Source organism: Scomber scombrus, chromosome 20 (assembly GCF_963691925.1).
Source record: "Scomber scombrus chromosome 20, fScoSco1.1, whole genome shotgun sequence".
NCBI lineage: Eukaryota > Metazoa > Chordata > Actinopteri > Scombriformes > Scombridae > Scomber > Scomber scombrus.
In genome coordinates, this window is record NC_084989.1 from 12,739,251 (window position 1) to 12,754,017 (window position 14,767).

A 14,767-nucleotide genomic window follows, 5' to 3' on the forward strand; every position below is an offset into this window, starting at 1 on the left:
ACACACACATACTCACACTCATGCCCTGATCCTATTCCCTCTGGGTCAGTGCTGTAAATATGAATGTGGTCTGGATCGACCTGCGTGGTTATGAAGAATCAAAATTGCACACTAACAGATCACTTGAAACCTCTACACATAAGGGATGCAGGCTCACTGTATCAAAACACATTAAGTAGCATGTGATGTCTACACAAACATACACAGAGCAGTTACAGGTGATTTGAAGTGGAGCTTATTGTGCACAATAACATTGCGTAGAAAAGCCTTTACAGGAAGAGACGAGAAAGAGATGAGAGCGGTGCTCTTCCAGGACAAGTGGTCTCGTTTGAGGAGTCTGAAGTGCAGAACTGCTCAGTAACACACTACCGGTTCTCTGTTTCTCACTGTGGACATTATTGGCAAGCTATGGATTAAGAGCTGGAACTAAACCTCACAGGTGCTTCTGTCATTACCGGACTGGACACACACATACACAGACACACACACACACACAGAACACGCGCACTTCACACTCTGTGTGTGTCTTTTCTTTGTGTGTGTGTGTATAAGAGAGAGAAAACCTAGTGTCCGTTTTAATCTGCTGGCCAATCTGCGGCGCATACCACGCCACTGATACCAGCGCCTGTTCATTTAAGCTGCAGATGCTTTTTATCAGTTTGAGCGAAAACATTTTATCTTAACCTGCTGAGGGTTCCTTTGAAAGGCCTTTGTTATTGCTCTGAGCCTTCCTGTGTGTGTGTAACCTGAGAGAGCTCTGCTGCCTGGCCAAGCCCAAACACACTTGTACATATGCGCGCACACACACACACACACACACAAACACACACACACACAAAACACACACACATACAGACACAGCAGGTTCTGTTTAGTGGAATGGAAGAGTCGGGATAAGCCTTTGTGTGAAGTTTAAGTCCTCGTCGTTCTCATACTGTACAACTACTTTACATAAATATTACTTTATTTTGTTTCTATGCATCCTTTCTTGCATTTATGTGAGTAAAGAGACACACAAGCATCAGGGATTCTGCGTATTTCCGTGTGTGTTTCTTGAGCAAAGAATTCAGGCTGTAATTGAGTATGCAGACAATATGTGTTCCATTGAGGGGATGTTTCATATCATGTGGGTTGTAATGAGAACCTCTGGTTGCCTACACAGCCATGTTAGGCAGACTTTTTTAAGGCTTATGTATTCTTATGTGTTTTTTGCAGGCTAAACCGACACAGATTTAAAATGTTTTTGCCAAAAAATGCACTTGTCTGCTTTTCCATTGGACACGTCATGTGCCATTTTGTGTCAGGCTGGCTTTCTGTTGTAGACCACACCGAACAACAAACCAAAAAAATCCACTGTAAGATATATTTTTTTAGTAATTTGATAATAATCTCTCGGTCTGATTAGTAACTTTTGTTTTTGTATTGTAATTATGTTATCCAAGTGAGCGGATTACAGTGACCGCCCAACACTGGATTAAAGCAACTAAGCAAGCACTAAGGACATTCTCATAGTGTCTGTTTCATCCATCTAGCTCCACAGACAAAGGCCTGGGCCTACCTGCTAAGCCCCTTCTTTTGATTTGATTGGAAAATAGCCTCTGGTAGAAGCTCTGACTGGATAAGCAACAGTGTGTTGTACTCACGCCAACTTGGAGCAAGGATGCTGGCACTTATTCCAGTGTGTTTGTATGTGTGTGTGTATTTCCTATTAATTTGGCTGGCGTGTTGTTGGCACGGCGGGTATGTGCGCTGGAAGTAGGGCAGAAACAAAGAAGCAGGAGGTAATAGACAACACATGGACCAAGGATGAAGTACGGAGTAAGGGCCACGTAACAGATTCCCCCTCTTTCTTTTTTCCATACTGTCTTTCTTTGCCCTCTCTGGTTTATTATTGTTATGTTTCAGTCTTTCAGCACCTTTATCGTAATCGTTTCCTCCATCCTTATTGCTTCCGTTACTGCTTCACAAATTTATTGTGTAATGCTTTTTGCTTTTTGTGTAGTTTGGAAATGTTGAAGCGTTTGATCCTGACATTGCAGTCACCAGCTGCCCATTTACTCTGCCATCACATTACTTAATAGAGTGGCATCGCTTCAGATTATTAACTGTTACCTCCTTTTGAAATGAGCAAGAGATTTTTTATATAGAAGATCAATGATTGATGGAAATGTAATTATTTTTTCCCCCTATCAGAGTCAAATGGAGCCATGGTCCACACCTGGACTAAGACAAACCCACTTCCTTAGTGCTGATTTATTCTGTCATTCCTCCACACCTGTTTGGATGCTGTTTGCATTTCAATTCTCTTCTTGGATACTGGAAATAAATGAATCTTCAGCAGAGCTCTGTCTCCGCATAGCTCTATATGTGGACTTGCAGAGTGATTTAGTGGTTGAGTGAGTTAAAGAAGAAGAGGAGAGTGAGCAGTAATGGACTGAGGGAGGAATTTGCATGAAAGGCCAGTTTCATGTAAAAAACAGCTTCAGTGTGTCATCACATGCCGTGTTTTCTTTGCAGACCAATACTCTGAATGAATGATTTGTCAGACATTTACAGCCAAGAGGTGTAACCGGTCCCCAGTTACATCAGTGGCCAGCGTTCAGGCATGTGTGCAATGTGGATTGATTTCACATCCTGTTTTTTAAATTAATTTTTTAAAGATGATGAAGAGGATGTTGTGTTGTTTTTTTGTTGTTGTTGTTGTTGTTTTTTGTTTTTCCAAGAAATGATTTTCAGCCTGCTATGTGCGCATCACAAATTAGGTCCACTCATCATCAAACATAAATCTGATCAGAATCAGATCAGATTAATGATGAGTTTGGGATAAATGGACCTAATTTGTTTACATCTGTATGTCATTTGAGCCATAAATTATTCTCTGGTTCAAAGCAATGTGCAGTAGCAAGTACAACAACAGGAATACAAAACAGACACCACAGTGTGGAAACGCTCATTTTCTTCTCTTCATGTCTGCTCAGAAGACCAAATGTTTGAAAAAAGTTGCACTCATAAGCTGGATTGATCTTTAACTTAATACTGTATATAGATTATGTTAACCATAATGAGATGTAGAAAAAGCAATATGACACAGACCATTAAGCAAGCATCTCATTATTCTTTGCCGTGCATAATACAGTAAGCCATAGTCCTAAGTAACTGGCAGGTAGAGTGATTGTAGCACCTTTTCTGCATGAATATGAAATTACACCCCTCATAAGGCTGGGTTTTGGGTTTGGTAATGGAAAATATGACAGAACTACTTTTTGTTTTGGAGTGACGCCTGTAGAGTTTTGATTGTGGGGATAAAATCCTGTATAAAGCAGAATCTGATTTGTTAGTGTTGTTTAGGTGCATATGAAGTGTGATGCCTGCACTGGCGACCACAGGGTCACTCTCCTGTGTGATATAAAAAGTGCAAAGTCAAAGTATTTACACATTCATACGGGTCAGATCTCAACGCTTTGTGAAACAGGATATTGCAACCTTTTCAAAAATGTTAATTTCCTCTCACATATGGCAATCAGAGATCAGTGTACTGTACTATAACATTCCCAGGTTGTGTCTGAAAGGGCTATATGGTATCTACAATATATATCAGTTCTGTCCACCTGCTAAATCCATATGCAATTACACAGCAGAGATAGCTATCAGCTGAGTTATGTTATCTCACCATGACAGGCTTAACTTGGGAGATGGATTTAGAGAAGAGGGGAGGGCTTGTGGTCTTTGCTGTTCTGGAATCAGGACTTCAATGTTGGAAATCCCATGTTAATAAAAACACTATCCTTGGCGGGTGGCTGGTGTTGATATCCATTCAGTTCGGTTCCCAGGATTTCTCACACTTTAACGTTGTTTGTTCTTCTCTCCCTCTGCTTCCTTCTTTGGCTTTGTAGAAAAACCACTTCAAATATTGCCGACTACACCTTGTACCCTGCCTGGCAGTTTCTACCCTCTCTTTTTTTTTCTCCTCTCCCTCTCCCCTTCTTTTTTCCACCACCTTCTTCCTTTCCTCCTCCTTTCCAGATCTCCATTGCTGACTCCCATCTCTCTGTATCAACATCAAACGCTGATCTGGTCCAAACGTTCAAAGACTCTTAACAGTTTGTTTCCAACCTTCTTGTCATCGTCTCATTTCTCTACTCTCTGTTTACTCTGGGATTTGCAATAGAAAATACATTTTGGGGAGGCTAATCCCACCACGTTTGATTTTTGCGGCAGCGTGATGGCTTCCAGCTGGGCTCTGCGGCATATTTGTGTGAATAGCTATCTTCGAAAACAAGTTTTGTCGGTGGTATAAATCAGACTGTTAATGCTGTGCTGGCTCGGCGCACAGTCTCTCTGCTTACATGGTGGCCCTCTGCGTGCGTGTCGGTGCGTATGCCTGCGACTGTGTGTGTTTGGCAAAACTGAGTGATGATGTTTTTACACCACAATCAAGCCCATTTGCAAACCGTTAAATCAAATACCCTCAAGTGACAGAACAGCATATTGCAAATTTGAATATGCAGCATAATCTTATATTTTTTGCTTGCTTTTGTTCTTTGTATTTTGATATTATTGATCATATTTCATGTAATTCACAATGCTTGGCAGAGATATGAGTTGTGTGCCAGCGCAGTCCCATAGTGGGGAGATGGAGGGTGTGTTAACCTGGCACTTTGATTGGAATCCAAACAGTTCTCTTCATTATCTACACACTAGCCGCTGTTGTAAGAAACACTCAAGCCTGCATTCTTCCACCAGTTTAAACTCTTTCTCTACTGAATGAGCCCTTTCACAAACTGCAAACAGAGTCCAGAGTGTTTTGATGATAATTTAATGATGGATAATAACATAATAAAAAAGACCTATTGTGGGGTTTTCTTTGCCCAACTCTCTCTGGACATGCTGTTGAAGCTAAAACAAAAATGTTCATAAAACAAGACAAAGTTTGATAGTTTAATTTTGAATGTTTCTCCTAAGGGACCAAACAGCATTAAAGCTTGATTTTATTTTTCTACTACTGCAAAGTCATGGTCGAACAGCTGAAATCAATTTGTTTTATATGCTTTGGTAATAAGGTGCTGGTAGGCTTACCAAGAAATTGTCCTGCACATCACCTCTTGTAAAACCACAAATTGTTGTTTTTACACTTTTTTACAGATTAAACAAACACGATCAGTGTTATTTGGTGAGCTTTAGCGGTGCTTGGATGCAGAATATCTTATCCCCCCCCCCCACACACACACACACACACACACACACACACACACACACACACTTCAAGTCTTTATGCTAAGCTATTATTTTCCATTTTTATTTGTATAGACATGAGAGTGGTATCAATCTTCTCGTCTTTGCAAGAAAGTCACTATTTCCCAATATGTTGAACCATTCCTTTGAAACAGAGTGAGTCGTCGACAGAAAGGGCGTATTGCAGTACTCTACTATGCGTTACAGTAGAAAAAGCCAATTCATATAGTTGAATCAGTAACGTTCTAACAGAGACAGCATGTTAAAATATCTGTCACAATAGTTATATTTTAACATGATGGCATTACAATGTCTGTTTTTCTGGTCACTCAATGCATTTCTTATTAACAAGTATTTCTCTAAAAATAACCTATTTAGTGAAGTTCTCAATAAAGAACTGGCTTCAACAGAACTTGAAACTCACTTTCCCTCATTGTGTCGTGACTTCTGTCTGTTACTCAGACAAAGTGCACTCAAAAGTCTGTAGAGTAGCAGCTTTGTTTGCCCCCAACCTCCTGCCATTCGGAGAAGTGAAAGGTATATTAACAGCGCGCTTAGAACACTCTTGACCCCCGAGGTCCCCACTGAAGTGGCTCGGCATGGACCTCTAATTGCTTCTCACCAACAATGACAGCGTTCCTCAGTTGAGAGGCCTTGTTTATTATAGTAAAGTCAAAGTTATTTCCATGCTTTTTGACTCTCCACAGCTTGTACTCTACTTATTCTGGAATCAAGCTCTTAGTCCTACAGTGCTTGTCTTCTGTGGTTTTAAGTGGAATTTCTTTTTGCAGCTACCTTGACAGTATTGTGCAACACAATCCTGACAATATGGACATTTGCATGTATGTCCTTGCACGTGTATTTTGCCTGCATTTTCATGTGTGTATAAATTTAAAGCTGTATTTCCGTTTGTGGGTCATGCACATGCATATTTGTGCACTTAACATAAATTTGAGCATGTCTACATGGGTGCTATGACTGTGATTGCTTTTTAGTTTGTGCATGTTCGTGTTTGTTCGGATGAAGAGGAGCATTTGAAGAGGAGCCATCCAGCTTTAGAAGCCAGATGTCAGAGGTCGTTCCACATTAGTGCCGCCGATCAATCGCAGGCCTTGCGTAACTCCCCTGCTTCTTTGTCTCCAAAGGAAGTGGATTAGAGGCTGTTTTCTGAGTTGGGACCTGGGATGATTAGTTAGGCCTGTTTAGAATGCATGCACTCACAGTTGCATACAAACATGCACTCAAAACAGACGTGCTGGACGGGAGAATAGACGGTTTGTTTTTGAGATGCTCGTTATTTCAGTTTCCGCCAAATCATCGCAAACGAGATGTTCTTTGATGCTGACAGACCAGGCGAGCTTCTTTCCTGCCTGAAAGTCAGAGTCACTGGTAAATCCTCAAAGTAATCAGGCACTTTCGCTGTTTTATCAACAAGCCACCAAGAAAGGAAGACCTCCAGGTGATGATTGGTGACCTGCCAAATTTGTTGTTTTAGTCAGAATTTGGCTGGCGGTTGAAGCAAGTGATGTTTATTTATATAGTCGAATATCACATACAGCGTGTCAACTGACTTTATAGGCCCAAAGCAGCAATGTTTCCAGACGCACATCCAAATCCCTAACAAGCAAAAATTCCCTAAAAGAAGACATTTAGCAAATAAGGATAAAAGTAGAGAAAACCTTTTAAATAAATTCACAAAGAGATCCCAGCTCCTCTGATAGCTAGGGATGCATTAAAAGGAGGAGGATGGGGGAAAAAACAAATAACAAAAAAAAACAAAAGAAAGATTTAGAGAGTTATCGGATATTCAAAAAAACAACAATGTGATCGTAATCTAGCAGTAAGATTAAAACGGATCCAATAGTTTCTGGTAACTTTCAGAGGTCTTTTGTTACACAGGCTTAACCCTGTTTTAGGGACTTCTGATCTATAGCTCCTTATGGTCAAAGTTGCTTTGTTATTGGTAGTTTCCATCAACTGAACATGCGTGTGCTTACACACAGACAATAGGTAAAGTTGGGAATTATTAGAAATTTGATATAGTGAAGCATAAATCTCTTTAAAGTGAGAGAGGGAGACTGCACGTCTGTTTCCTCCAGCACGGTCGTGGGGCCTCACCCTCGGCTGGAGTCCTGACAGCTCGCAATAGATGAAGCAAGTGGAGTGCCTGCTGATCAGACAGCATGATTACACCATACATCACAGGCTCCCAACCACAGGCCTTTATACTGCCTAAATGAAGCAGCATACTGGACAATTACACACACACAAAGACCCAAAGATTCAAATCTGTGTCTTCACACTCCCTGGAGTACAGGCGCACAGTTCTGATCCTCCTCCAACGCAGGTTGAATTCATGAGATTTAAAGTTACTACAAGTACTTTTAACTGGTTATGAAACAGTCTCATGATGCTTCTGATGCCTCTTACATGACTTACTTAAGAAAATGAGATCATCATCGAGAAGATTTGCTATTTCTGTATGGTTATTTTAAATCCCAATCATCGTGTTGGATTCCCTGAGAAATCAGACAAAACTATTTATGGTATGCAGACTGGAAGAGCCTGTGTCTACATTATATGTAGCATTGTAGCATGAGAGAGTACAAAGACGTTTGATAAAAGTTAGATTTGTTTGCTTCCTGATTCATTTTAAAAAAGCCAAGAGAAACAGAGAGTGCTGAGAGCAAAAGAGAGGGGGGGAGTAGCGGTGGTTGAGCAAGCTAGAGAGTGAATGAAGAGAGGGAGTAGCAGTGTTGCAAGAGTAAGGGAGTGAATCTGAAAAATGTAACGTTACTTTCTAAAGCACAAATAAACACGCTCACGCCTATTCATATTATAACAATTAATCTCACAGACCCACAAATAGATACATTCTCTCATTGCTATGCATCCTGCAAACAGCTGTTTAAAAAAGAAAAACAGTATAAAAATAAATCACTTCTTTCTTTTACTCTTTCCAGACGAAATGCAGGTGCTAGCCAAGATCTTTATGACACAAGGCAGTAGAGCTCATGGGAAGTGCAGTCTTGATTCTGGGAAAATACTACCACTTTTGTCCACAGGGGGTGCTAAAATCAACACAAAATGAAAGTTCCTTGTAGTAACTTTAAGGAATATTTTATACACATTTCCAAATTTCTGAAATAGGATTCTTGTTACCAGCAATCCTTTTATTACTCCTGAGACGCCAGGAGAGGCAAAATGTATTTAGTCAAACCAAAGCTCCCTCCTCTTTTTCTTTCTTTCGCTCTCCTTATGAAGCCTGGAGAATTTATTAGAGATTAACTTGTCAGAGGAGGCTTTTTCCACGGCTCAGTTTACCACATTCATCATTCATACACATAACAGATAGCATTCCACATTTATCACCGTGGGCCCATCTCCTCATCAGCAGGTGTGTGCGTCTCCTCGTGTACTGTACGTGACATTGCGTGTTTATTCATATCTCTGCGCGCACATGTTCATATCTTCGCGCGTTTGTGTATGTTATGATGGGTCTGCGTCTTCACAGGCAGACTTCCATGTGTCTGGCTCAGCTGGAGCGTGCACACACATACACACATACACACACACACACACACACACACTTTTCCACATACGATCATAACTCATTCAGAGAGACACACGCCTCGCTCTGGAAGCTTTCAGTCACAGATCATATACATGTGCGTACACAGACACACAAGTTCAGCACGTACTGTGGCCAACAAATTGTGGGCGAGATTAGCTAAAACTTTGAAACTTACACTCACAAAGACATTTTTTGCTGATTAAAAGAAGGCAAAAACTTTAAGCCAATAAAAATATACAGAGACAAAGCAACACACATATTGTATATAAATCCAATAGATACTGACATCAACTTGCTTTCACCACAGTGTCGTGTAATATTAGCTGTTACAGAAATTAGATATTGACCTAGATATATGGAGTTTGAAGAAAATCCTCTCGCCATTCATATTAAATCTATTAATAGCCTTTCTTTATTATGTCTCAGTTGTGTAAGGAGTTTGAAGAGCAGTCCATTTGTAATTCTGTTATGTTCAAGGCTACTGTCTTCCATACCTGCTAGCTCACTTTTTGCGTTTGCTCATTGAAGTGTTAAAGCCACTTTGAATCAGTAATGTTCTCTTTTGTTCGGTCTGTTCCTTTTGTCTCTCTGCATCTGTCAAATATTTCTCCTCTAGTTATTTGTGCCATCTATTAAGATGCCTGCAGCTGTCCTGGGCATAAGTAGGCCAGGCAAACATATACACATACACAGACATACATAAGCAAACACACACACACACACACACGCGTGCACAAAGTGAGAGGCAGTGAGAAGTAGGGCAAACAAGCAGGCAGCATTACCAAAGCCCTTGGATCTCAGGAGCAGACTGTCCCATAGGAGCATCATGTCATAACAGTCCTGATTGCACAGCATTTAGGAATGCCTGCAGAGTTAACCTCTCAATGATGAGGGGTCGCCAGTGATGTCATCACTACGCCCCCAATCACACACAGACACCCTTACATTTATTCCCCTCTATTGCCATCTCTGTGTGTTGTGGGGTAATTGTCCACAAATGCTCTGTGGTGGCAATTAGACATGCAAGATTTACTCTCAAGGCAATCGCTTCCAAAAACACAAGACTGTATCCCACTGAAAACTGGAGATGATTCAGGCTCTCTGGTCTATTGTGCTTTGATTGATTCTTTCCTGTATTTACATTTGGTCAACTGAGTTTGTCTTCCTTTGCCCTCTCTTCCAGGTGCAGTACAGTGATGCACAGAGTGGTAAGGATTTTGTGACCTATCTGACCCTCTCCCCTGTGCAAATGACTTTCCATGGCACCGGGAGCACCCTCCAAGCCAGCCATGACCAGGTATTTGTGAGTGCGTGCGTGCGTGCGTGCATATGCAAGGAGGGTGGGTGTCACACCTGTTGAATGCTTAGTGCTACTAGAAGCAGTACATGAAAATCAAATACTGCAGATCAAAGTTTACATCAGGAAGTGTAGTTAAACCAGATAGTCTGGGCATCAGCTGATTGTGGCAGCAACTATCTGAAAGTCACATGATAGATCAGCAATATATTTATTGGCGGTTGCATTAAGTTGATTGAAAAAACTGTAATTGTAGTGGGTGACACATTGCAGCTCAGATGAAACACGGGGACAAACAGCCTTCAGCAACTTACATGAAAACGTTTTTTGCAACAACAATTTGAAGGCTCTGATAACAGCACAATCCTGCAAGTAACAATATTTAAGGACAAACATTTGTACTATTTGTTAAATAATGTTAGGTACCTTCCCAGAAAATTGTTTTGCAAGATTTGAATCTTTGATTTCAACTCTTGTTCTCTCTTAATAGAGGTGATGGGTAGCAGGAAAGGAAACTTCTTGGCAAGCTTAATTTGAGTTTCTCTTTAATAGAGTTCAATCCATACTGGAATTTTGGTGGAAAATCAATATATTGGCCAATATTTGGGGGGTTCTTCACTTTAAAAAAAACAACCTAAAAATGGATTACTTCAACAATAAACTTTAGATACCCGTAAGTATAAAATAATAATACATTTTAATTGAATTTTAACTTGTGAATGCATAGATACACAATCCTAACTGACTGGTACTGTACATAAAAATGTGTCCAAACTGTTACTTATTAGGTTCAGTTAATTGCTTTACGATTTCTTTAAGCATATCTGCCAACATACACACATTGCCATTAATCTGTGATGAGGGTTAGGTTCTGCTTACCCTGCTTCAGTGAAGTTAAGCCTATAGTATATGTATAGTTCGTACAGTGTATAGGCCATACTGTGAACGGACTTTGGCAGGGCTCTGACCCTTTAATTAAGAGGAGAAGCCATGGCTCTGTGGCTTCATTATTAATCACTGGGGCATCAAAACCACCTGTGATAATAATCATTCATTGCATTTCTTTCTGACATGCCTCCCACACACCTGCCAGCCTTCCATGATTTTCAATCCATCAAAGTTATCGCCATCCTGAAATCTGATGGAGTATCTCTTCTACTTGTCGCGTACCCCTTTTTCCTCTCGCTCCCTCCCTCTTTAGTTTTCTCACTCACTCTCTCGCTTACTCCCCGTATTCAGAAGGAGGCTCTTTGTCTTCTGTTGCCCAAGCAGAAAACCAGTTGCTTACATTCTATCATCTAAACATAGGACGCCCCTTTGTTCAGCAGTCTTCAAAGCTTTTAATAAAGGGCCGGCGCGGCCCTGAATGGGACAGCTGACAGGGGGCTAGTGCCGCCACCGCTAACTGAGAGCCAAGCCAATATAGGCCAGGCAGGTCTGCGTCCTCAGGACCTGTTGTTGCCAGGAGCATTGGGGCATGACCGACTGTTAGAGAAGGCCTTTCTTTTCCTCTTTGCAGTACAGTGAGGAGTGTGACCACAAAGGGAGCATGTAACAATAAGGGGTCACCATCAGCAGCCCCCAAACTCTGACACTTGAACAAAGTAGGCCTGAAGGCGTCACACATTTGGTTGGGTTTACCATGTTGGTGATGCATGCTGCTGTGAGGATAGAGCCGCTGACATACTAATACGGCCCTGAGAGTTACCTGTAAGTCAATAGAATCGGATCCTTCATGTACTGCTGCAGCTCAGGCTTCCTGTTGCACCAGGTTAGATTGATCTGTTGTCTCTGAGTAGTCAATTAATAGACCAGTGGAGTTCCACGTGTTTCCACTGCCACATGTTGGCCTTAATGCACACACACACACACACACACTTTGCACTTTTATCTGTGTAATTAGACATTGTAAATCTGACGGAACAGGGGATCTCCTAGCGAAGAAGAGATAAACCTTTTTCCTGGAGGCTCGTCTCCGCCACACGCACACGCACACGCACACACGCACACACACACACACACACACACACACACACACACACAGAGGACTGATACAGTAACGCGTGGTGGCTCCAGTCCATTTCATTATACATCTCTCTGGGAATTTCCTGCTGTGTTATCTGCGCTCTCATGGAGGTTTATGTCAGATAGACGAGAGCAATTGATAAAGATCAACAGGCAAAGGAAGTCCTCTCCACACCTCACTGCCCGTGATGTATGAAGGAAAGATGTGTAGGATGTGGACTCCAGTTATGGATGAACGGCTGAGGAAATTACAGCTGCTTCTTCAGGCAAAACAACAGTGGGTGAAACGTAAGCAAGAACTGGATTATTTTACTACGATTGGAAACGTTCTGTTTTTCCAGTTTGATTTACAGCTTTATGACTCATGGCTCCATTGACTAGAGTGCTGTAGATGTATTTCTGATTATTATTGTGTATTGTTGCATTTCAGACTTTATATTGACAGGATGAGACTTATAGAGGAGTTAGCATCAAAAGATGTTAAATCAGAAAGAAACGGCAGCTACTGATTATCACACTTAATTAGCCTCCATCAGATGGCTGTTAAACAATCCCTTGAGGAATCAATACACATGGTTACAAAACCCTTTACTTTTACACATGAAAAAAGTAATCTTATCAGTTAATCAGCTAAATGCAGATGAGCAGCTGTACTTACTATAAATAATGCTTTAAGGGACAAAACGTTGTTGTTTTTGTTGAAAACTCCCACCACTGTTTAATCCTCATACTATCTTTACCTCTTGTGCACTGGGTCATGTTCCTAAAGAGCTTAGATGTACAGTAAACATGCAGTTTTTAAATGATTGTTAACACACCGAAAGAGACGTTATAATTACCTGTAAAAGGTGCAGAGTTAGTAAAAATGTTTGTATAGCCTGCTGTTGGACAGTGATTGAGAGCAGCGGTGTTGTCAGTGTAATTTTAACAACGGTCTGCTCTTTATCAACAAGTGCACACACACACATAAACACACACCGCTGTGTTTAGGTGCCATAATCCTTGGCCTTGTGCAGACATTCCCGGAGGGCCTGTATGTGTGAGAGATATACAGCTGAGTGCTCTTTCTGACCTTATGTGCCATCCACTTGGTGCCATCTGCCAAACACATGTGAGCCCGTAGGCTGCTATGCTAGCTGAGGCTTCCCTGGAGCCAAAGATGTTTGTCAACAAGTCCTCAATTTTAGCTCTAAATTATTATTTTTTGATAGTTTCAGCCTTTAGCTACAGAAGGTTTAATTAATACCTCGAAGCCCATATATGAGAAGGAAAAATGTGCAGTCGCTGGCAGCTTTTTGAGGGGAACAGAAGTGTTGTACAAACAGAGTTTAACCCTGGCCTCTTGTTCTCAGTTACCATATTCAGCTGCAGGATTATTTTTAGGTGGCCTTTCGTTTAAAGCGCAGTTGAAACAACCGTGAGTTACTCTGTGACAACAAACTTCCAGCCTTTCAGTCTGCTCAAACCCTCTCAAGGTCATATCAGTTTTGTTCAGTTAAAGCACCTCAGTTGATTTCAAAGCCAAATTAAAGGCCACGGCATAGGGATATATTTAGACATCTTTTCCAACAGGTCTTCATGCTTTTTAGACAGGCAGATTTCTGTGTTTGTTCTCCAGAGCTGAAGTAACTCTTTGGCAGTCCCTCTGTGGCGGCAGTGGGACACCAGGGGGGCCGAGGCCCACTGAGCTGCATTTGAGGTGTCGCTGGTCCAACATGAGCGGGCCGCAATCGAAGATGACAGGGTGACTGTTGTCTGCCACCAGACTCTGTGTGTGTCTGCGTGTATTTGTGTGTGTTTGTGTATGTGTATGTGTGTGTGTAGGTGGTGGTGGTGGGGAGGGGAGGGCAGGGGGGTAGTTTGCGTGCAATAATGTCCTCAGCTGAGCCACCCCGGTCCCAGGGGCCCTGTCTGCCAGATTGTCAGCTGTGGCTGCTTGGGTTTCCTGCAGCAAGAGCAGATTTTAGCTGATTTGATATGACATGTTGAACATAGTGAATCAGGATTAAAATGTGTTGTAGACGTTCTCTCAGGTAATGAGGTCCACTTTTTTGGATTGATTTTGGTCCTGTTTTTTTTTTTTTTGTGAAGTTTTTCCCTAATGTGGAAATGTTGTTTTTCTCTCCTTGCTTTATAGTTTGTCATCTAGCTTAGTAAAGATTAAGTCTTCCATAGCCTGTTTATGAACAGACTTTATTCATTGACATAGCATTATGATTTCCCTTGTGAGAAAACCTTTCACTAAGCTGACATTGCCTTACCAAAACACCATTTGGTCACATGCTTGCTCTCTTGATTTCTTCTTTTATCTTATGCCAGGTTCACAAACACATACAGATCTCATGCCATCAGGTTACTCAAAAACTTGCGTACACAAACAAAACACTGGGCAGTTCTGCTGAAATTAATTGGGCATCTGACCTTGTCCCTGGTAAGCAGATTTTTTGCTGTAAGCAGAGCCGCGTTGAGGACACAAAGGATGAAGGGACAGGGCTGAAGCAGGAGTGATAATGAAGGTTAGTGGCGAGGATGTCGCACACATTCCTGCCTTTATTCATCTGTTTAGGGATGTGTTGAAGATGGGCAAATGAGGGGAGGGGGGAAGAGTGATATTAGGAGAAGGTGGTGGCAGCAAACTG

The 14,767-nt window shown here is 41.5% G+C and overlaps 1 protein-coding gene across 3 annotated transcripts in view; it reads left to right on the forward strand.

Moving 5' to 3' along the window:
- stau2 (staufen double-stranded RNA binding protein 2) overlaps positions 1 to 14,767 on the forward strand; it is an 86,252-nt gene that overhangs the window by 49,512 nt on the left and 21,973 nt on the right. For all 3 annotated transcript variants that reach the window (XM_062441520.1, XM_062441521.1, XM_062441522.1), the window contains one exon: positions 9,990 to 10,103. In XM_062441520.1, coding sequence (XP_062297504.1) covers positions 9,990 to 10,103 — 114 coding nt within the window. The remainder of the gene's footprint in view (positions 1 to 9,989; positions 10,104 to 14,767) is intronic.